Source organism: Anoplopoma fimbria, chromosome 13 (assembly GCF_027596085.1).
Source record: "Anoplopoma fimbria isolate UVic2021 breed Golden Eagle Sablefish chromosome 13, Afim_UVic_2022, whole genome shotgun sequence".
In the NCBI taxonomy this organism is placed as follows: Eukaryota; Metazoa; Chordata; class Actinopteri; order Perciformes; family Anoplopomatidae; genus Anoplopoma; species Anoplopoma fimbria.
The window spans coordinates 3311084-3333464 of NC_072461.1; the positions used below are offsets into that span (position 1 = coordinate 3311084).

General features: G+C 43.1%; 4 protein-coding genes across 4 annotated transcripts; 2 read left to right on the top strand and 2 right to left on the bottom strand.

Annotated features, from left to right (window-relative positions):
* Window positions 1–290: 290 nt before the first annotated feature.
* Window positions 291–4805, top strand: LOC129101253 (neurofilament heavy polypeptide-like). Its single transcript, XM_054610987.1, has 5 exons — window positions 291–1041; window positions 2772–2971; window positions 3092–3216; window positions 3317–4202; window positions 4401–4805. Exons 1-5 carry the CDS (start codon window positions 291–293, stop codon window positions 4803–4805), a joined length of 2367 nt encoding a protein of 788 aa, XP_054466962.1.
* A 2112-nt stretch (window positions 4806–6917) lies between these two features.
* Window positions 6918–14558, bottom strand: thoc5 (THO complex 5). Its single transcript, XM_054611091.1, has 20 exons — window positions 14425–14558; window positions 14096–14196; window positions 12679–12822; window positions 12290–12403; window positions 11867–11964; window positions 11580–11726; window positions 11358–11472; window positions 10968–11100; window positions 10778–10855; window positions 10550–10593; window positions 9681–9780; window positions 8830–8938; window positions 8504–8605; window positions 8323–8419; window positions 8119–8230; window positions 7931–8034; window positions 7736–7823; window positions 7529–7644; window positions 7216–7406; window positions 6918–7128 (listed from the first exon to the last, which is right to left on the bottom strand). Exons 2-20 carry the CDS (start codon window positions 14192–14194, stop codon window positions 7065–7067), a joined length of 2055 nt encoding a protein of 684 aa, XP_054467066.1. The 5' UTR covers window positions 14195–14196; window positions 14425–14558; the 3' UTR covers window positions 6918–7064.
* A 316-nt stretch (window positions 14559–14874) lies between these two features.
* Window positions 14875–20235, bottom strand: tfip11 (tuftelin interacting protein 11). The gene is made up of 15 exons (XM_054610555.1): window positions 19878–20235; window positions 19270–19477; window positions 18676–18847; window positions 18431–18587; window positions 18200–18327; window positions 17924–18076; window positions 17501–17692; window positions 17178–17357; window positions 16917–17051; window positions 16706–16809; window positions 16415–16583; window positions 16042–16285; window positions 15764–15906; window positions 15500–15665; window positions 14875–15355 (listed from the first exon to the last, which is right to left on the bottom strand). The coding sequence occupies exons 2-15, from the start codon at window positions 19473–19475 to the stop codon at window positions 15009–15011; spliced, it is 2496 nt and encodes an 831-aa protein (XP_054466530.1). The 5' UTR covers window positions 19476–19477; window positions 19878–20235; the 3' UTR covers window positions 14875–15008.
* A 22-nt stretch (window positions 20236–20257) lies between these two features.
* Window positions 20258–21972, top strand: srrd (SRR1 domain containing). Its single transcript, XM_054610556.1, has 6 exons — window positions 20258–20502; window positions 20600–20640; window positions 20746–20918; window positions 21008–21106; window positions 21393–21544; window positions 21626–21972. Exons 1-6 carry the CDS (start codon window positions 20354–20356, stop codon window positions 21864–21866), a joined length of 855 nt encoding a protein of 284 aa, XP_054466531.1. The 5' UTR covers window positions 20258–20353; the 3' UTR covers window positions 21867–21972.
* The last annotated feature ends 409 nt before the right edge of the window (window positions 21973–22381 follow it).

Consider the following 22381-nt stretch of genomic DNA (forward strand, 5'->3'; position numbering starts at 1 on the left):
AACTCATGTCTTAATCATTTAAAACACTATAGATGTGTGTATTTATGTACATAAACACACTGATGCACTATAAATCCAGTATTTGGCTTTCGTTGCTTTGATGAAACACACCTAATTTACACCACCAGTAAAAGTACAACTCATCAACAGCTCCACTGATTCAGGGTGACTGTATTCTTGCGCAGCCAGGTATCTCTTTAAATAGAGTCAGTCTTGCTGCTGACTCGTCAGTTCTCCCTCCCTCCTATATAAACCCAGAGATCCTGCTCCTACTGCAGTCAGTCCTCATCATGAGCTTCACGGTAGAGCACCACCTCTTCGGCCCGACCTCGTACCGCAAGGCTCGGCCCACCTCGGTGTCCTCCAGCGGCTTCCACTCCCAGCGCCGCCGCCTCCCTTACAGCCAGCCGTCCTCCATCGACAGCTTGGAGAACTTCAACGGCGACATGACAAGGAGGAACGAGAAGGAGATCCTGCAGACTCTGAACGACAGGTTCGCAGGGTACATCGACAAGGTGCGCAATCTGGAGATGCACAACCGCAACCTGGAGGCAGAAGCTGCGGCTCTGCGGCAGAACCAGGCCGGACGAGCCACGGTTGGAGAGCATTATGAGAGAGAGCTGGGTGACTTGAGAGGTCTCCTGCAGCAGCTGACCGGGGAGAAGACCCGAGCAGCCCTGGAGCACGAACACCTGGAGGAAGACATCCAACACCTGCGGGTAAGGCTGGAGGATGAGGCGCGTAACCGGGAGGAGTTTGACGCGGCGGCGCGCTCCATGAAAAAGTACGCAGAGGAGTGCAGCATGGCGAGGATGGAGCTGGATAAGAAGCTTCGTTCCCTGGAGGAGGAGGCTGTTTTCCTGAAGAAGAACCATGAGGATGAAGTGGCAGAGCTCCTGGAGCAGATTCATGGAGCTCAGGTGAGCTTCGACATGAGAGATACCCAGAAGATGGATGTCACCGGCGCACTGAGAGAGATCCGAGCTCAGCTGGACGGACACGCGTCCAAGAGCTCAACACACGCAGAGGAATGGTTCCAGGGTGAGTTGGCTCATTAAAAAAGGGAAAAGTATATATAAGTATATTTCCAAACATGTGTAGAGTCTGTAGAGTATGTTCTCTGTCCGTGGTGCTGAAGTCTAAAGGCACATCCCTGGCATTTACATGACATTACATTACATTACATTACATTACATTACATTACATTACATTACATTACATTACATTACATTACAGTCATTTAGCAGACGCTTTTATCCAAAGAGACTTACAATAAGTGTGTTCAACATAGGTATTCAAGAGAACTACTAGTCACCAGAAGTCATAAGTGCATCTCCTTTCTTAAACAAGCATCTTAAAGCATAAACCAGAGCAAAAGTATAGTGCAGAGGCAAATTACTACGAAAACAATAATTGCAACAGACTAATACGAATATAATAAGTGCTACAAACTACTAGGAATAGGATAAGTGCAGTAAACGAATACGAATTCAATAAGTGCAGCGGACTGATACGAATACAGTAAATGCAACAACTAATACGAATGCAATAGACATGTCACTTTTGAATGATCCTGTCGCACTATTGTAATGCATAGTGTGATTTAAGGAGCAGTGACTTGCAGTCTCGTGCTCATATCAGGGGTACAAGAGTCCCTTATACTTTCTGATGAGACCATCAACACTGAAGCTATTAAGTATGCTGACTTCACTACATCTTCGCAGCTTAACAGACCCTGCATTGGTAACTTTAGTCCCACCAACCTGCCAGATCGCAAACCTTTGAATAAAGAGAGGACGTTAAATAACCGATCACTGGCAAATGAAGTGAGTCAAGGCAGATATCGTGATTATAAAATGCAGAGAGTTTAAAAGGCTATTTCAGTTATTCAATCATTTAACCAGTGCACCTTTCTGCGGTTGCATGGCTGCTGCAGAATGATCATTTTTGATTTAAGGCAAGCGCTGCAGGAGAGAGATGGCACACAGAGAGGAGGCTATGATTCATTTGCACTCTCACTGTGGGTAACAGTGGGTGTGTTCTTGCTCTCGCCCCATGTGCTCTGTGTCCCTTCACCTGAAACTCTAGAAAGAGAGAAGTTGTTTCAAGGTCACTGTTTGTGGTAGGCAGACAAGATAGATAATGCTTCATCATTTTAACACTCTTCTTATGTGGCAATTGAAGTTCACCATGAATAGAAGTAGGTAAAGCTATTCATGTAGATATGATAGCTGGATAGATAGATAGATGAAGCCCTGTGAGAATACTCTTTTCGGTTAAACTGACCTTAGTGGTACTGCACAAATACACAATCATCACCTTTAAAGCCCAAGAAGGGTTTTATCTGAGCTGCGTGTGACAGAACTTAATGAACTATAGATAGACCCTTGCTGTACATCTGAATGCTGACTGGATAACCAGTGAAAGGTGCAAACAGAATGACCTTCCCTGTGTGGTGTCCAGCTGACTGCAGCAGGGTGGCTCATTGATGCTTGGAGGAGGGAGGGAGCTGAGTCAGACTACAGACTGACAGATGGACACTGCCAAGGTTACTCAGGCTCCCAGTAGGGACTCTCTGAGCACAAATGTCAAATGTCTCAGGAATTATTGAAAGGAAATGAAAAACTATGCATTCCTATGGAAGGAATAAGAATATCAGAATTTCCCTGTACAGCAAGTCACATCAAACTGTCTTTGGACATAAGCTAGTCATTGGTATGATGCAGCAAATGTGATTTCTAAATACATTCTTATGTGTGCAATTTCTGCAGTGCGTATGGAGCGTCTGTCTGAGGCTGCTAGGTCCAACCAAAATGCAATTCGTGGAAGCCAGGAGGAGATCGTGGATTACCGCCGTCAGCTCCAGAGCCGCACGATTGAGCTGGAGACTCTTCGCGGAACCAAGGACTCGCTGGAGAGGCAGCGTATGGAAAGTGAAGACAGACACCACGATGACCTCAACTCCCTACAGGCAGGAAATCAACACAAACGTCTCACTTATCCCACACAGGGGAAAACCACATTCATTTCACGTCCTTACATACCATCTGTATCAAATGTAACCTGTTAGGCGACGTTTTTCTTTTTGCAGGAGACTATCAACCAACTGGACAATGAGCTGAAGACCACCAAATGGGAGATGGCCAGCCAGCTGAAGGAGTATCAAGAGCTGCTGAATGTGAAGATGGCTTTAGATATTGAGATTGCTGCTTATAGGTTGGTTAGGGTTTACACATAATTAAGATAATTCTTTGGCTTCTTAATGACAAAAGTTCTTGACATTTTGGCTGACTTTGTGTCTTTGTCTTTAAAACAGGAAGTTACTGGAGGGAGAGGAGAACCGCTTTATCTCAGGAGGAGGTCCGTACTCTTACCTTGAGAGCAGAATCTCTTCCCACATGAAAGTGAAAGGAGAGGACATCTCCGATACAGTCATAGTGGAGGAACAGACCGATGAGACCCAGGTGACAGAGGTGACAGAGGAGGCAGATGAAGAGGAAGAGGAGGAAGAGAAAGGAGAAGAGGAAGAAGAAGAAGAAGAAGAAGAAGAAGAAGAAACAGGCGAGGAAACTAAAGAGCAGGAGGAAGGAGAAGAGAAGGAGGAAGAAAAGGGTGAAGAGAAGGATGAGGAGGCAGAGGAGAAAGGTGAGGAAGAGGAGGCAGGAGAGGAAGAAGAGGCAGGAGAGGATGAAGAGAAGTCCAAATCTCCAGAAAAGGCTGCATCCCCTGCGCCTAAATCTCCTGCTGTCAAATCACCCGTGTCTGAATCTCCACAAAAATCCCCAGAATCTAAATCACCAGAAGCCAAATCCCCGATGCCCAAATCACCAGAAGCCAAATCCCCGATGCCCAAATCACCAGAAGCCAAATCCCCGATGCCCAAATCACCCGCTAAGTCACCTGCAGTCAAATCTCCAGCAGGAGATGAGTCCAAGTCTCCTGTGTCAAAATCCCCACCCAAATCCCCTGAATCCAAGTCTCCTCGTGCTCAGACCCCTGAACCAAAATCTCCAGAAAAAGAGAAGGCCGAGCCTGCCGCTGCCAAAGACACACCTAAAGAGGAGAAAAAAGAGGAGAAGCCCCAGCCTGTCAAAGAGGAGAAGAAAGAGAAAGAACAACCTGTGAAGGAGGAGAAGAAGACAGAGCCCAAGGAGAAAGAGCCAGAGAAGGCAGACAAAGCTGATACAAAGAAAGAGAGCAAGGCAGATGAAGTTGATACAAAGAAAGAGAGCAAGGCAGATGAAGTTGATACAAAGAAAGAGAGCAAGGCAGATGAAGTTGATACAAAGAAAGAGAGCAAGGCAGATGAAGTTGATACAAAGAAAGAGAGCAAGGTAGAGGAAGTTGATACAAAGAAAGAGAGCAAGGTAGAGGAAGTTGATACAAAGAAAGAGAGCAAGGCAGATGAAGCCCCGAAGACGGATGACGCTTCCAAACCGGCTGCTCCCAGCAAGCCCTCAGAGGACAAACCTGCCCCCAAGTCTGAGCCTAAAGAGAGTGCTCCCCCCGCCAAGGAGGAGAAACCCTCTGCTCCTAAACCAGAGAAGGCCGAGCCAGAGCCAAAGCCTGCCCCTAAGGCCGAACCCGAGAAAACAGAGGTCAAGAAGGATGAGAAGAAACCAGAGGAGAAGCCTACACCTAAAGCCGAACCCGAGAAAACCGAGAGCAAGAAGGATGAGAAGAAGCCAGAGGCAAAAAAGGAGACTAGCAAAGAAGAGAGTAAGGAGGTGAAGGAGGCAGAAAAGGTGGAGAAATCTTCTGGCACAGAGTCAAAGGAGGTCAAGGAGGAGAAGGCCAAGAAGTAAGAGGCATGAGGAGAGGAGGTGGAGATGCCAAAGAACAATGAGGGTGGAGGGGCGCTTTAATGTCCAAAGCTAAGCAGGTGATGGTCTGTAAGCAATAGTGATTTCTGTAGCAAATAACCCCTTGCTCCCTAAGTATGGCCATTACACACCCCCGATGCTTCTGATGTATGACTGTAGTGAATGCAGAATGCTCTTAACTCTTTATCTGAATGTGACAACTGCCCTTAATGAATAACAAGTGCATTTAAACTGAATCCCACTGACGGGGACTGCTAAGCAAGCCTTCAAGGGTAGAGATGTCAAAGATAATGTCAAGCTAAATACTGTGACAGATGCTGAATATAAAAACATATATTTAAGGAGATACAAATGTCTATATTATATTTACAGATACATCAGTTAGAAAGACTTGAATTTTGCTTGTTGTGCACCTTAATGCAGCTTCTCCTGACAGGTGAACTGCAGCATCTCACTCTTCTGGTCTGCAATGCTAGGACAATGATGAGTATGTGTTACGTATAAACTGCTGAGAATATGCAATATGAAACAGATAATAAAGAATGAAAAATTAAACACAAATGGCTTTTGGGATAATCTGTTCACTTCTGCAAAAAAACAAACAATAGCAAGTTGACCTCGAGTGAGGATTTATGAAGGAGAAGTGTCAAGACTGATCTTATAAGGTGTGAGGCCTGAAAGGTAAACGCTGCGAGTAACTGCACTGCATTGCGGCTGAGGAGAGGGGGAGTGGTACTCACCCACTGCAGCCACTGCACCCTTCCTCACGTCCCAGAGACTACGCTCATGTATAAATCAGGAGCAGTGCTGCATGCTTGTACAGAACAGACAGCTTACAGCCTCTTTATTTCCAGTTCAGCCTCACAGCAAGAGAAAGGATCTCCACAAAAATCACACACTGAAGCAGTGATTTTGTAGTTACTTACACCATCGAGTATCATGAGTAGATTAATACAGGCCTTTGAAACCATACAATATTAATGAGGAGATACCAATCCTATCATGTTGGGTCTACACAAAAGGTTTAGCTACATTTGAATAGGTTTACTAATGAGTGCTGCAGCAGCTTACAAAAGCATTTCATCATCTTTTTTTTTTGGATACATTTCTGACATTGGACACACTTTGGCTGACATTGGAGGGATTTCTCTCCTGGCAGGATTTCAGGTTTCTCTTCGCATCCAATCTCTTTTCATCTAATAGATGGTTTTGTATCACTGGGATCAGCCAAAAAGTCACAAAACACAACAAGTGGAAGTTACAATTGTCCTTTTCTCTAGTCACTACATTTGAATGTCACTGATATTAGAATACTTTGTAAATTCAAGTCCGTTTTTCTGAAAATACTTACCACATCTGGCATTGCATCAGCTCAGCTCTAGTAGTCTTTGGGAATTTAAGTTGTAGAGCCAAGACCAGCTCTCTGTTTCAATTTGAATGTGCTCTTGACTGGACATTTTGAGTTTAACCAATTACAAGAAGTCGTTTTTCCCTTAAATAACCAAATGGGAAAGATCCAATCAAACATCCCTTTCATAGAAGTTGTTTTTCTAGTTTATGATAATAAATAAAAAAGCTAGGAATATACAAGTATGAGTAGAAGACCCTTGTTGCAGTAACTCAACTAGTAATCGCCCCTAGAGGCTTATTATATATATTATATACATCCTTAAGTCTTTGAGGCAGGGATGTCTGGATTCAGTTGAATCCTGCTGGTGATATTATTGCCGTACACTTCTGTAGACTGCTGCTGTCCATTATAAAATTAGAGTAATTCTTGAGGGAATAGGCATCAGTATCCTGAAAAACAAGCTGTTTTTCTTCCATTAAGCATCTAGGTTGAAAAAATTAAAGGTCAAAGGCTAACCGTAAACTACAAAACACACCAAATATCATATTCCATGGACATGGTTCTCTGGGGAAATGACTCAGCTCGCTGTAGCACTGAACTACAATGGCATAATAATCAGCTAGTGCCTATAAATAGAGCAGCACAGAGAGGGTTGAGGGTGGAGAGGGATAAAACGGAGGAATTTGCAGTGCACAACAAAGCATGGATGCAACAGAGCCTTAAATAGACCAGACACACACTCATACAGGAAAATAATATGTTGGTTTTTTTATTTTCAAACAGGTAAAAAGACTTTTAAAAAGGAATACTTTGTGTGTCAAAGAGCCACAAAGATAAGCCTCAGGGAGTTACAGTTGCGAAGTACAGCGGTGAGAATCACATGGACTGTTCTAGCGGTGGCTGAAGAAGCCCTGAGGGTGGTTGTACTTGAATGGCTTCAGACGATTTGGACCCCTGAGAAAGAGAATGAGAGGTCAGCGATACAGTGAATCTATTCAGATACAACATCTTGTCTACCAACAGCCTCTTGTGAGTGTGTACCTGACAGTGCGCAGACACATCTTTTCTCTTGGAAACTCTCGTGGTCCCTCCACGCTGTCGTCTTGTCCTTCAGTCTCCAGATACACATCCAGGCAGACACACAGGCGTGAAAACTGATTGGTCAGGAGCTGGTGTCCTGGTCGTGGCCCTTGTAGTTCATTTTTGAACACATTGACCTCGCTCTCCATGGCCTGAAAAAAGAAAAAGATGAGTCAATTAGAGCCTGAAATACCTAGATGTAACATGAGCTTGTGCATCAACAGAGCACAAGCTCATGGAACATAAGTGATCAATATTGGAAAAATGCTCGTACTCGAAGGTTGTCATCGGTGCGTCCACTTCGCTCTCCCTTCCAGCTGAGGGAGAGGGAGAAAAGAGGAGAGACTTCTGGGTAACGGGGACTCAGCACCACAGCGGCCTGGAGGCGAGCTGAGGAAGAAAAAGACGGAGGCAGGCGAGTTGTAAGACACATGAAATGTATCAATATTGGCCGATTCTATCTTCAGTGCTTGTATTTTACCTGTGCCCCTTTCCACCACAGCCATGAAGTACATGTCAGTCTCCTTCGCCAGCCCAGCTTCAGTCACATGACGAGTATATGGCAGATCCTACACAGAAAGAGAAATATCACAATGAGACATGCCCTGCACGAGGAGTATTGTTTTCCTTTAAAGAAAACAGGTCTGTACATATGTGAGTTTATACGTTTGCATACCATGTATTCCACGTGAGTGGTCGTGGTCCAGCGAGCTAAACGAGAGATGATCTTGGCAGGAAAGAGGTTCTGACACTCACTGGAGACCGGGATGATGCTGTGCTCTGAGGACGGGAGCACAAACACACTCAGTCACAATGTCTCTTCTTCAGGAGTATTTGATGTGTGGTTGTTCACATGTTATGTACCTAGAGAGGCAAACTGTTTGTGCAAAGCCAAGCGGGACTGGAGTCGTCCCCTCAGCAGCTTCATGGTGCTCTCCATGTGGCTGGCACTCAGAGAGCTGCCAACACGCACACCCTGGAAAAACATGAGCGTATACATCAACATCATGAGGCTGCAACACACAGAACCGGTGCACATCTGGGATAACGCTTAACTTTAACACACACCTCGGAAGGATCTTTTGGAAAATGTAGTCCTCCTAGACTCTGAACCCACATGTAGGGATGGCCCAGGTCCTCCACATAATCAGCAAAGGAAACAATCCTAAGAGGAAATGATGGGTTAATTCTGCTGGCTTGTGATTCGCTTAATATCTTCTCATTTGCTTTAATTGCTTGACATCCTCACCCGACTTTATCAAACTGGTAGCGATTAGCTGGATTGGGTGTTTCTTGCCCCTGGTCGCCGGAGTAGAGACAGTTGAGTAGAGTGTCTGCTTTCAGCAGGTCCCTGCAAAAGAACACATCCAGGTCACTTTTTTTTTTTTACTTTATATATAATATTTTTATATTATATATATATATATATATATATATATATATATATATATACATATATACTCACTTTTTTTTTTTAATATCATTTTTTTTTTTATTTATATATATATATATATATATATTTTTTTTTTACAAACAACACAGTCAATAGACAGAGATTACAAAATACACACACACCCTGCACTGATGGCTGTGTTGAGGTCTGTGGCGGTGGAGACCTTGGTCTTGACCGTCATAATGTTCAGATTCATCAGGTAGTAGAAGTAGAGATGGAGGATGCTGCCATCTGTGGAGAAATGATGGATAACACATGGTGGTGAACAAATCCATTACTGGCTCAATACTCTCTCTCTCCATCCCCCTCTTTTTATTAATCCTCCCAGTGAACGTCCCCAAGGGGTTCTCTTTACACTGCAGCGCATAAATGAACAATGGGGTGTGGTCATGACGGCAGCTAGCAGCACCCAGGGGATACACACTGTGCTGACGGTCATCTTTCATGCTCCTCTCTCTGCATTCACAGTGAACCCAGTGACACTCCCTGACACCTACACTGCTCACTTTTTGCTTTTACTGCAGTATACTGACAGGCGGGGAGAGAGAAGCACTAGAAACACAAGCAGAGGTTAGAGAACGACTGGTGATGAGAAAATATGCTTACAGCATGTTGTAGGTGCTGCAGACCCACAATGCTGCAAGTGTCTCTCTCTCCCTCCTCCCCTTTTAGGTAGAGTTACGTCTGCAATGCAGATCTCCCTATAATCTGTCACTATTCCTTTTACTGCCAGCAGAGGGAACACGAGGGTCAAGTGGTGTCATGACATCATAGCAGAATGGGTCACGCTTGCTTACTTTCTTTCACTTACTATCTGGTAGGTATAGAGTAACATCAATACACAGCACAGCTATGGATACATTACAGACGACTAGTAAATGTGCTGCGTAAAGACAAGGAATGCACAAAATCCACAGACTTATTTGGTGCAGACACTAAAATTGAAAGTCATCAAAACTGTAGAATGAGTTACCTTTACACTTGAGGTCTAAGCAGAGGGACAGAGGATGCCGTTTCAGCATCTCCCGTCTTTTGTCGTCCAGCTGGCCACCTGTAGTTGGCCTTCTTCTCTTCTGTCAATAAAAAGAAAAAGAAAAAAAGATGAAAACAAGACAAAGTGCATGTTTGACATTGTGACATATCAAATAAATTAGAAAAACAATTATCATCAAATTCTATCTGCTTCCAGGAGAAACATGATATTAGCTTCTATTGTTTAAATAACAGGTGGCAACAGTTCAAAAGGAAAGGCTGGAAGACAGTGCTTCAGACGGAAATTTGCTCTTTTGTATTGTTTATATAACTTTTTGCTGCTACATGCCTGTTTGTAATATTGTCATTTCTATGTGTTAAATGATGTGTTGTGTTATGTGAAGTGAATGTCCCTTGTTGTACTTGGGAGAGGCTAAAGACACATTTGCATAGAGGTGGACAATAAAGCCAATCTAATCTGCACTTTGAAATGCTGATGTTCCAGACAGAGGTTTCAACAAAATGCAACACATTTTATCCAAACTACACATTTACTTCAGTAGAGGAACATCCCAACAGACAGCACTAGTCCGGTGCCGAGTGTGCATGTCTGAGGCGAGCTCAGGTTACAGTCACCTAGCCATTCTTAGCTTATATTTCCCAAAATCCCCCTGCTGGCACTTGGCCGGAAGCAGGAAGAGATCGATAGTGGCCACTCCCCAACCCGCCAGACCACAACGTGTGACAGCTGGGACTTCTGGGACAATTTGTGTGTCCGTTGCAAAGATGGGTATAATAAGAAAACGTTGAACTCACTGAACTGAGGGTGTTAGTGTGGGTTATGGGAGTAAAGCCAGGCCTGAGACTCACCGTTTTCTCCTGCTCCTCCTCTGCATCTGAGTCACTCTCATCATCTGGATGAAACCAGGACACAAAATATTATTTACTTGTTGTTTTTTTGACGGAGATGCATCTCTCACAAATACAACATCTCGAAATGTGAAGCAGCATTCAGTGAATCCAAAGATGAATTGCACATTAAAGCCAAGCGTTCGAGTCATATGTGCCATGGCAGGCATGTTAAGTACAGACACGTACCCTGGGAATCTTCTGGAGGTTTGGACAGGGCCTTGGCCTCGTCCACATCACCACTTATTGAGACACACAGGTTCTTGTCTGGCATGGAAACAAAAATAAATCATGACAATCAGTGCTTACATTCCATTAAAAAAACAAAACTCTTCTTTGTCTTGAAACATAAGATACTCTTCCCCTAATGACGACTCACCACAGGCCTGGCCATAGGCATTGGCTTGAACAAACAGGACATAGAGAGGTGGAGGCAGGTGGCGGGCAACTTCTGTCTGAATCTGAGCCTGTTCAAAAGGCATGGACAGGTACTCCTGCACTGGGAGGGAGGCCTGGGAGAGAGGGGAGAGCAGAAACCATACTGTCATTCAGGGGATCCATATTTGGTGTCCATTGGTGGTACAGCAGTTAAGACTGTCACCTCAGTGAGGGATTAAGCAGTCAATATCATAAATGAACAACACATTTTCAAAACACTTTCAAAATCAATACTCCGAGCTGCTGCAACTGCAACAAAGCCGGAGTGATAGTGTTGTCCTAAAAAAACTCAAAATCTCTGTAATAAATGGCACACAAACAGTTTTTATACCTGCATGATGGCGTTGAGTCCTGGCTGCAAGCTTGTCAGATGTTCCTTCTTCACCTCGATGCTCTTCTGGATCTTCTCCTTTGTGGTCTGTGACTCCTTGTATTTCTCTGCCAACCTGTATCCAAGCACAAACTTTAAGCTGCTGCTCTATACGCCCCAATAATTAAGACTGTTTTTGTTTTTACCGCAGCATGTCACTATGCTTTAAGACAGTTTGCATACCTCTTCCGCTGTTCGAGCTCCCAGTCCAGTCGTGCCAGTGTGAGTTGGTGAGTATCATTTTTTGTGAGCTGAGGCCTGGAAATGTCCGGTGGCGCCTCCTGGTAAAACTCTTCCTCCGACACCAAGTCTATTTCCTCATGCTTGGACCTGGATCAAGGAAAGGTATGTTAAATTATCTCTTAAACTATATTTGTTGTACATAACAAGGGGTAACTTCAGCATACGTTCATGGGTAGTAATTTTAATTGACCTCAAGTATGTAGTCGAAGGATATATTTTGTACTAACTTGAACTCCAGACACTTGCTGATCTCCTTCTGAAGATGCATAACTTCATACAGCAGGTTCTGTAACTGAAGGTGCAGGACATCCACTCTCTGTTTTGCCTGAAGGGAAAAAAGGTGGTTACGGTCGGTTTACTAACATAAAAACATGCCAAAAATATATGCCAAGAATCAGAACCAGGAAACTGAATCAATGAACTCTGAATGAAAACAAACCCCAGGGTGAATAAGTTTTTATCTGCTGACGGTGTTAAAAGTAGAAACAACATTCTTGGTGTTCAGCTTGTCTCTACCCATCAGCTCAAAAGAGAGTTGAGGCAGCACTTTTTCAGCAAATGAATGGAATGGAGCAAACTTAAGCTAAGCTGGTATTTATTTTAATAACTCATGGAAGTTGGACAGCCTTTGAGAGTTGTGTGGGAGTTACCTCGTGTGTCTGGTCTCTGCCTCTCTTCAGTCGCATATGAGCCAGACGGTTGAGTTTTTTCAGATTCATGAAGTGGATGCAGCTCTGCATACGTCTCTGCTCCACCTCAGCACACTGAGAACAGACAAAACTAGTTAGACTTCATCATTGTGGTTTGGACACAGAATCAACTGTGGTTAAGTTCATATATACAATGTTGTGATGTATTAGATTACCAAATACCACAAACTGTATGTATAAAGTTTCTGCTGTGGAGGAATCTACTCTGCAGTGACAAGTCAGCACATCACTCAGATGAGTTTAATTAGTCTGACCAAAACTGACAATAAAATCATATTAATGACCGAGTTGTTCGGATGTGCGTTCTATCTTAAATGTATGATTCTCACCCCGTCTTTGGCTCCATTGGCTTTCAGCTCCTGGATCTCACTCATGAGTGTGGCCAAACTCTCACATGACTCTTTGTATTGCAGAAAGTCCTGCTCAGGGTCCCTGCTATCGAGCTCCACATCCTCACTGTACACACGCACCTCCTGAAAAGAAAAGAAAAAAAACAACCTGTATCAATATATACAGTTGATAAAAACCCACAGTCAGTCATGCTTTAACTAGACCCCACTCTTCTTTATTGCTGTGAGTGAAAGTGTTGAATCCAATACAGCACAGCGAGCAGGCACATGGTGAGTGACTGAGTGGAGTCAGGTCCCAGACTCTAATCTTGACTTCAACATTGATAACTCATATTTGTATGGTATGGTATTCTATCTGATTGGTAACAATATAACGTTAGTGTTTAGAAATAGTGGTACATCCAACCTGTTATTTGCTCCCATATTAAATTGCAAGAGCTTTTGTGTTTCAATCACATGAGGACCTTCATCCAAATAAAAAAAGCATATCATATATCATGTAGACTATTACAAACACACACACATTTTTGTCATAGATGGGAAAAAGGTAACTCGCTACAGTGGATTAAGAACTTGAATACTTCAGTGTCTAACATTATTTCAATTTGAATTAATACTTCAGTGTCTAACATTATTTCAATTTGAATTAATACTGTGAATTAATACTAACATTATTTCAATTTGAATTAATACTTCAGTGTCTAACATTATTTCAATTTGAATTAATACTTCAGTGTCTAACATTATTTCAATTTGAATTAATACTTCAGTGTCTAACATTATTTCAATTTGAATTAATACTTCAAACATTATTTCAATTTGAATTAATACTTCAGTGTCTAACATTATTTCAATTTGAAATTAGTGTCTAACATTATTTCAATTTGAATTAATACTTCAGTGTCTAACATTATTTCAATTTGAATTAATACTTCAGTGTCTAACATTATTTCAATTTGAATTAATACTTCAGTGTCTAACATTATTTCAATTTGAATTAATATTCATGTCTAACATTATTTCAATTTGAATTAATACTTCAAATTTACTTCAGTGTCTAACATTATTTCAATTTGAATTAATACTTCAGTGTCTAACATTATTTCAATTTGAATTAATACTTCAGTGTCTAACATTATTTCAATTTGAATTAATACTTCAGTGTCTAACATTTCAATTTGAATTAATACTTCAGTGTCTAACATTATTTCAATTTGAATTAATACTTCAGTGTCTAACATTATTTCAATTTGAACACAATCTTGCTCGACTGTTTTGATTTCTGTATCTCGGCTACATTCATGTCTTTGAGGCCTATTAATGCTGCTGACAGGATACTTTGACCCCAGTCCTTCTGCTGGAGGTCTACCGACACACAACCGGTCCCATCGGTTACCTGCGGTTCTCCCTCTCCGCGACCTCTCTTCGTCTCTGGGGTTCCTCCTTCGCTGCGGAGAACCTTCGTCTTCCTCTTCTTCAGGACGTCCGAGGACATGTCTGGATAACGACAGTGAACATACAGGCTTAATAGAGTAAAACAGAGGTAATCAATAACAACGATAGCTAGTCTATTAGCACGCTAGCTAATGCTAGCACCGTAGCTAACGTTAGCTTGTCGGCTAACAACCGTTAGCTTGTCGGCTCATAAAGGCAGCTTTCCAACCTTAGTTACATAACCTTCAATATATCGTACGTTTGATGTGATATATATAAACAGCCACATACCTCAGAGTTGCAAAAACACGTCTGATTATTTTTAAAATCCAACCCAGGTGCACATGTACAGAGTACTTTGTTAAACCGTAAAGCGCAGACGATGGACGGAAGCCCTGCTTTGCCAAAAAAAAACAAAAAACCGAAGCGGTTAGTCGGAGGGACCAGCAGCTACACTGCCACCTCCAAGATAGAAAATAACCGGTATTGCAAGTCATTCAGAAAACTGCATTACACAAACAAATATTTATTTAGTCACACCAATGGTGAAAGTATATAAAATACAGTCACATTAGCAAAAACATAATCATTTTAAGTTAAAGTAATGTAGGTCAGGAAATTGCCTTGCCTTTGTTAAATGGAAAAGCTTCTAAAAACCCACCAATATCATAAACATCCCAAGTACAGTATAGTAACATTTCACATCTGATTAAAATAAAAACAGAACAGGCGACATGCATTCAAACATGATTTATTCACAGTTCTAGTGACACTTTAAGAATGTACAAAGACATATAACAAGGTTCAGCTTACTGAAGTTACACAAAAGGCAAAAGTTTAACACTAAGCAGGACAAAGTATTAGTCAGTCCAACCTCACTTGGCCATATCTATCAGACTCTGCAAAGACGTGGGCACCCAAGTCTTCTCTCCTTGCACAAAAACAACCCCTCTGTCTATGTAGATGACAATACGCCCAAAGGTGTACAGCTGTTTGCCCTCATGTCGTTTGGCCACTAATGGCATAAAGACAATGTTGTTCTCCTCCGCCTTAGTCTGGATAAGATCTTTGAAGTTAGTCGGCACACCAGCACTGATGCCTCTGTGAGCCACACACTCGGCATCTCTGCGCTCCTGCATCGCTTCATACTGGAAGTCCTTTCGTCTCTCGGTCTGTGTGAGATATGCAATGTTCTCCCTTGCACCAGGTTGCATATATCCACCTGTGAATATGAAAAAGAATGATTGCTGTAGTAGGTGATGTTGCAGCAAAGAAAAAAATGGCTGCATAATCATAATTTCATGAAAGGAAAGCTGTTCTATGGGTTCCATATGTTTATTTTCTGAGACTATGTATTGATACCAACCCATGCCAGAAGACACTGCGCGGTTCATGATGTCCAGAGCTTCGTTGAATTTATCTTTGATGAGCGGCTGTGACAGCAAGGCGTCACTAAACATGCTTTTCCAGCCCAGGTACCATTTAGTGATTTCCTCATAGTTGGGACTGTTGCTCAACCATGAACACAGGACCTATAAATAACCGAAACACAAACGCATGTAAAAATTCACAACAAAACTAAACATTTCATTTACTTACTTTTCCATTTTGTGTAAGTATATTCACTGACCTGCAACCACTTTGTAAAGAAGTTTTTGTCCAGCAGGGACACAAGGCTGGAGGGGGACAACATGCCCTCCCAGTCCATCACCCAGTGAAATGGCTCCATCTGCTGCTGGTGAGGGTTGATAACCAGCTCTTCCAGACACAAGGCTAAGGAGGAACACAGAAGCCATCATATGAAGAAGAGAAACCAGTGGCAAAAGATGAGACATGGAAGGAAAAGACTGCAGGGAACATACATTTACTTATTCTGCAATGCCATACTTAAGGCTTATAAAGACATACCGAGTTTAGGGATGATATTTTTCACCATGAAGGCCTCCCATGCACCTGGTGTGAAAACATCTTTCCAAGGCTGCAGGATGAGGCGAGCGGAAGTGTCACTGGGATGCCATCGCTGCAAGGCATTGGATAGTTTGCTCCTGATTGGTGGGTAAAGAGGCTCTAGACGTGATTGGAGAAGAGGCAGCCAAGGATGGATCCAGGAGTGGATGGGCACTGTGTCCGTTAAAGGGTTCCAGTTATCCACCTATCAAACAGTAAATAGATATGAGTAAAAACAGACCTCCATGTAGAGGCAATTGTCCACAAGTAAATAATGTGAAATGATCAAAACAACGGGAGTTTAAGTGTGTCTTTAAGTGGAGAGGTGTCTTGCCTCTCGCTGTAGCCGTGGTAAGATCAGCTGCTCCATCAGGTGATCCAGGATCCACAGGGGGAGAAGAGGAGCCCACACTTCCACGCAGTCCACCATCGGCCCCACTACACGAGGCTGCCAGCCAGTCACACAGGGCCGCATGACTGGGATCCACACTTCCCACAACAGTCTGGACCGACAAACACAGGACAAACATGTCTCAAACACATGTCCTCAAAAACAGGCTTTAACACCTAGCCGGTAGAATAAAATCATCATGATCACAGCTTAGTTTCGTGTGTTTAAAATGACCTGTGGTAGGGGTCCATGTTTGAATCTGGGGCACTGCTATGGAGGTCTCTAGATTCGAGGATTGCTCTCCACTGACCGACGTCTTCAAGACAAAAAGAGCTGTCCTGAAATAAAAAAAAAAAAGTCAGGGAATTGGTAGCTTATCAATGCTAAGCTTAAGTAGGTTGTAAGTATAAAGTTACCTCAGAAGAATCTAATTGCAAAAGCATACCTTCAGAGGGTCCCAGGAGCGAAGTTTCTCTTTGAGTATTGGCTGAACAACAGCTACAGCTAGGTCTGCCAATCCCATAGTCTTGTATTCTTCATAATAGTTTGTTTGTAAAGTCTCAAAGATCTCAGCACACTCCTGAAGAAAGAGAAGGAAGGCACCAAACAATCACCTTTATGGATGTAATAACAGAGCAAGGACTAACAAACTGAAACAGACTGATAACTGTAGCAGGTTGTCTGTGTGTGTTCACTGTATATGCACCTGCAGGGTGGGTCCCTCCCCAGGTGCCATATCCCCAGATGGAAAACGCCCCACCAATGCCAGAACTGCCTCAATTCTCTGAATGGCATCTTGCTCTGCCTCCAGTCTGCTCTGCAGCGCTCGTGACTCGTGGCTCAGAGACACAACTACATCCTTTTCATGCTGCAGACGTCTGGCGGACTAGAGGAGGTGGAGAATAAGATGTCAAAAGAGAGAAAGCGTGTCAGTATGTGGAAGAAGAAGAAGTAGCAGAGTGCTGTATAGAAGACATGTAGAAATCCGTTGCCGTAGTTATTTGGCAGATATTTTTGGTTCCTTCATACCTGTAATATGTCCTGTTCAGTGAGGTCTATCAGTAGCTGCAGGTTATGTTCGAGTTCAGGGAGAGCAAAACCAGATCCCTTCTGATCCTGAGTGGACAAGCCTGGTGGGCCTTCATCTGGAACACTGTGCTTGTTGGACATCTGACTGTAACTGTAATAAACCTTTTGTTCTCTTCCAGTCATATCTATCACCTGAAGATGGGAACAGTTATTGGGAAAATAAGATTCAGAGACAAAAATGGCAGCCGACTATTTGCTTACATTCATATTATGATGTCATCCACAGGGGCTTGTACTAAGTGTTAAAGCTTAGTACAAGTCCCTGATGCTTATTATAACATTATGCCTAAATCAAAAGAGCCCTGATAACATTCCTCTGAGACTGACGCAAAGGAGTGGAAACGCAAGTCTTTTCAAACATACCTTGACCTGTGCCAACTCTCCAGCAGAGGCAGCTGTACTGCGCCCTGCCAGCTTGCCTTTAGCCTTCAGCTCGTCCACAGTTCTGTAGGAGTACTTGGGTTTCTTTTTTCCTGCAGGATCTTTACGCCACTGGCCTAGCTCCTTCTGAAACTCCTACACATTGAGAACAATATCAAAATAATGTTGAATGACTCTACAATATCACTTATGCCATTTGATTTAACAGTTGGTGTAGCTGGAAAAAGAGACATTTACATTTTTTCTACAATACTTTACCTTTTCCTCATCTTCCTCCGAGTCTACCACAGGGAAATCCTGAAGACTCTGCTTGGTTCGCTCATTGCCATAAGCACCCACTGCTCCCTTGCCTTTACGAACCTTTGCCTCAATGGGGTTAATAATACCTATAATAATAAGAGGGCGCAAAGTCAGAGTGTAGCAACTCTAGTCTGATACTCCTGCGTCATTTCAATTTTATTAAATCATAGCCTCCGCAGGCCCACCCACCTTGAGCATTCTTGCCCAGGCCTTTGCCTGGCTGGTAGCCCATTTTCTGCAGAAGTTTTTGTCCGATTCCCTTTGTGTGCTTCTCCCAGTTACCGATGCCTTTACCAGACTGTATGCCACCTGCAAACCTCTGGGACTGGTTCCCCCGGAGATTACCCTAGCAAAAAATAAATAAATACACATATCAAAAAAGACATACAGAATACACTGCAATGGGTAAAGAACATAAACACAACTAAATTTACCATCTGCAGTTTTTTGGGTGCAGTGGCGCGAGGAGGGGGAGGTGCTGAAGGACCATCATCTTCAGAGTCATCAGAGCCTCCTTCTTCTTTTTGCTGTTGCCGTTTCTCCTCAGCTGCAGACTTACGCAGACCAGCACTCACAAAGTTCACTGGAGCACTGTAGTCTTTAGATCTAGGAACAAACACAAACATTTAACAATTTTGTTGTTTTTTAAAAAAAAAAAAAAAAGGAGTTGTTAATGTGGCCTATTTTATTCAGGATGACTTCAATGAGACCTTGTACTTAAGTCTTTCCCTACTTCACCAGAAGTCATAAGAATAAACAAGCATTTAAACCAGAGCAAAAGTATAGTGCAGAGGCAAATCCTGTTAGATAATCCGTATAATAAGTGCTACAAACTACTACGAATAGGATAAGTGCAGTAAACAAATACGGTTAGTGGCAACAACTAATACGAATGCAATAAGTGCTAGGGCTCAGGGTAGTACTTCTTGAAGGGTGAGTTTTCAGCCTGGTTGGGCAGTAGCACAGATAACTCAGTTGGGATTAGGAGCATTTGGGCAGCAACAACAACAAAAAAAACCATTCCTTACTTCTTGCCACCAAAGCTAGGCCTCTCATCCTCGTCCGAGTCCTTGTCCGCCCAGATGCCATAGGTGGCCTGATCCTTGGTCTGCCTGTGTCTGCGACGGTCTGGATTGAACTCATTGGCCAGGTCCCAGTCTGTCACCTCAAAGCTCTCCACCTCAACACCTTCCTCTTCCTCCTCTCTCCTCCCATACAGATGGGACATGGACATCTCTGGATATCACAATAAACAAGGTACCGACACGGTTAAAGTACTTTACAAACTCTAAATGATCAGCTGCACCAAGAAAACATCTCCATGACAACCGAGGAATCGATCTGCTGATGAAAGCCACGAAGACGTCTCGATGGTTTCATCCTGTTGGTTTTGGTTTATTTACTTTGAATGCTTTATCACGTGATTGTATCTGGCCCAGATATGAAGTCAACAACTTGTATAGCTGGTATTTAACTCAAAGAAAGATACAAAGTATGTATCTGGCATATATCTGCCTCTGTGGAGGAAACACAATGTGAAGACAAACTAATACACTGTTTACGTTAGCTGACGTAAACGGCCCGCTTTACGTTCGTTTATTGTGAAATGATGTAAAAACAGTAATGTGTAACTCACCTGAAACGGTCGTTATCCACCTGTCCGTCAATCAGCTGTATATAAACCCCCCTGAGTCAGTAGTGAAAGTTAAACCAGCTTATTCGTTGTTCACCATGTTTCACACGAAAACACAAGTACTTCCGGTTGACGTCGTCCCTGCTGGTGTTACACTAAACGTTGTCCCCTGTTTGTAATCCTTTGGCCAGCAGATGGCGCCATTTTGTGTCGAAAGCAAACAGTGAATCTTTTTTTTTAACACATATTAACTCACTCCAAAGAGCTATGTGCCCCCTTCACTATTAGTTTATGGTGTACTGTCCGTTTATTAACTAAAATTACCGGTAATCTGACAAACAAACATGGCGTGACACCGGAACAGGATATGCGTGTGTTACACTCAAAACAGTCCGACTTGCATCGGACTGGCAGCACTTAAGTTTGATTTTTTTCTCCATTAAATAACCATTTATGTCACATGTTAATAAACAGCGTAGATGTCGGACACTGGAGAGGAGTGGCAGGTTGCCCGGCGACGAAAAGGTGCAGCGAGGAAGTCAAAATCACTCCAGGTGTCCTCAAACTCAGCATGCAGCCAGGAGCATCTAGACATCGGAAAGACTGTTAAACGAATACGAGACACAGTGTAAGAAGTCTAAACCCAGTCATGCACACGTCTCCTGGAGTAATATTCATGTTTGATGCGGAGTTTAGTGATTCTGCTTATCCCCCCCACTCTGTAGGTCTGAGCTAAGATGCGAGGACTTTTGGCAAGAGTGGAAAAGTGAGTAAGGTGGACAAGTGGAGGTTATTAAAAAAAGCCAATTTGTTTGGCTGTCAAGTCATTTAGCTTGCAGCTCAGTGACCCTTTCTGTGCTCTTGTTTTCAGAGGCAGGATCCGCAGCCCTATTAAAACCTCCAGAGGACCCTGAGGGCCCCAGTAAAGATGGCAGGACATGTCAACAGCTGGAGTGTGTGTGTTATGGCCTTGGCTCCTTTTCCTCCTGTGTCTCAGCTCGCTTCCAGCTTGCCATGTTGCTGCTGCTGCTGGATGCAGGACAGGTTAGAGGATATTATTTATCCGATGAGATAACAAACTGTCTACATGGGATCGTGTTCATTTTAAGATCTCACTGCTCCCCTCCCTTTAGATTCCCCTGAAGGACTGCTCTGTTTATGATCCGGCATTCTCATCTGGAGAGAGGGATGTTTTGAGAGAGCTGGGTCTGACTGTACTCACAGAGAATGAGGTCAGTTGTTGGACACTCTTGTGTTTTAACTTGTCAGACAAGTGCAAAAACAGAAAGCAGGTAGACAGTATGGAGAACAGATGAATAGTGCAAATTCTGATGGGTTTGCATTTCATCTAAATTACAAACCCTTAACAGCACTGCCAGCCGGATTAGCAAAAAACTATTAAAGAATTTAACATGACTTCTCTCAAGCAAGTTTCAGGTCGCTGTAAGTTGATTTTCATAGCTTATTGGCTGCCTGTAAGGTAGGAAATCAGTGCATCTCTCTCACTGTATTGTGCAGGAGGGGAAGCGTCTGGCGACTAAGCCCACGCTCTTTTACCTGATGCATTGTGGGAAAGCCCTGTACAACAACCTTCTGTGGAAGAATTGGAGTATGGAATGTCTTCCTCTGATGATGATCATTGGAAACGGCTTCAACGGCATGATGGACAGGTTAGTACAAGACATGAATGAGGGATAGGATGTGTAAAACATTGGAGGAGAGGTGATGTTTCCTGTCTGTCGTCCCAACAGAACAGTTGAGAGAGAGTTCAAGCGGGACTACGGCTACATTACTCAGGCAGTGTCTGTGTGTGAGGAGAGACAGCTGCCCTGTCCATCCCGTCTGGTCGACGTCTTCAGTGACACTGCAGTCATCACCTTTCCCACCAGCGGCCTTAACAGACTCCCACAATCCACCTGGGCAGAGGTGCCTGAACCACAGTACCAACACTGCTCTGATTTGGAGATAATTCAGAGGGAAACACAGAGCTGATACAGGAGAATAACAGGAAATGGACACTTTATGTTTTTATATTGTTGCTATTCATACATCCATTTTTTTTTCTAAATAAATGAGTCCTGTTTCAAATTTAGGATTGAATCTTGCAACGCTATCATGGTAATTTGTTTTAAGGCCTTATTTGGACTGTTGAGCATCTAGAACTGGTTCTGCCTGAAAGGCCCGTCTTTGACTGGCCTCGCCTCTCTTGCGGTTTTGTCTGACACTTTTTATTTCGCAGACACGCTGTCTGATGAAGGCACTGTGCCCAAAGAGGCAGGAGATTAAAGATGTGATTGTGCCAGCTTAGTGTCAATGAAAAAAAAGGCTGATCTTGTTTTCAAACCGGTCAGATCCGCACAGACAAAAAAAAAAAAAAAAAAAAAGACAGTTATTTTAGCCCTAAAAGTTCTGTTGGCCCTCAGGGAAAGTGCTCAGCCTGATATTGGGCCAGTCCAACCCTGTTGCTCATACTTGCTCTGGCTATCCAGCACCTTTTCAGTGTTGAA

Coding starts and splice junctions, on each gene's coding strand:
- LOC129101253 (XM_054610987.1), top strand. CDS start 291: ATGAGCTTCACGGTAGAGCACCACCTCTTCGGCCCGACCTCGTACCGC. Junction 3,217..3,316: donor ATTGAGATTGCTGCTTATAG/GTTGGTTAGGGT, acceptor TCTTTAAAACAG/GAAGTTACTGGAGGGAGAGG. Junction 4,203..4,400: donor ATACAAAGAAAGAGAGCAAG/GCAGATGAAGTT, acceptor AAAGAGAGCAAG/GCAGATGAAGCCCCGAAGAC.
- thoc5 (XM_054611091.1), bottom strand. CDS start 14,194: ATGTCCTCGGACGTCCTGAAGAAGAGGAAGACGAAGGTTCTCCGCAGC. Junction 8,939..9,680: donor CTTAGACCTCAAGTGTAAAG/GTAACTCATTCT, acceptor ATTTCTCCACAG/ATGGCAGCATCCTCCATCTC. Junction 7,645..7,735: donor TGTGGTGGAAAGGGGCACAG/GTAAAATACAAG, acceptor TTTCTTCCTCAG/CTCGCCTCCAGGCCGCTGTG.
- srrd (XM_054610556.1), top strand. CDS start 20,354: ATGTCGGACACTGGAGAGGAGTGGCAGGTTGCCCGGCGACGAAAAGGT. Junction 20,503..20,599: donor AAACGAATACGAGACACAGT/GTAAGAAGTCTA, acceptor CCCACTCTGTAG/GTCTGAGCTAAGATGCGAGG. Junction 20,641..20,745: donor CTTTTGGCAAGAGTGGAAAA/GTGAGTAAGGTG, acceptor TCTTGTTTTCAG/AGGCAGGATCCGCAGCCCTA.
- tfip11 (XM_054610555.1), bottom strand. CDS start 19,475: ATGTCCATGTCCCATCTGTATGGGAGGAGAGAGGAGGAAGAGGAAGGT. Junction 18,848..19,269: donor CCTAGCTTTGGTGGCAAGAA/GTAAGGAATGGT, acceptor GTTTGTTCCTAG/ATCTAAAGACTACAGTGCTC. Junction 16,810..16,916: donor GCTCCTGGGACCCTCTGAAG/GTATGCTTTTGC, acceptor TTTTTATTTCAG/GACAGCTCTTTTTGTCTTGA.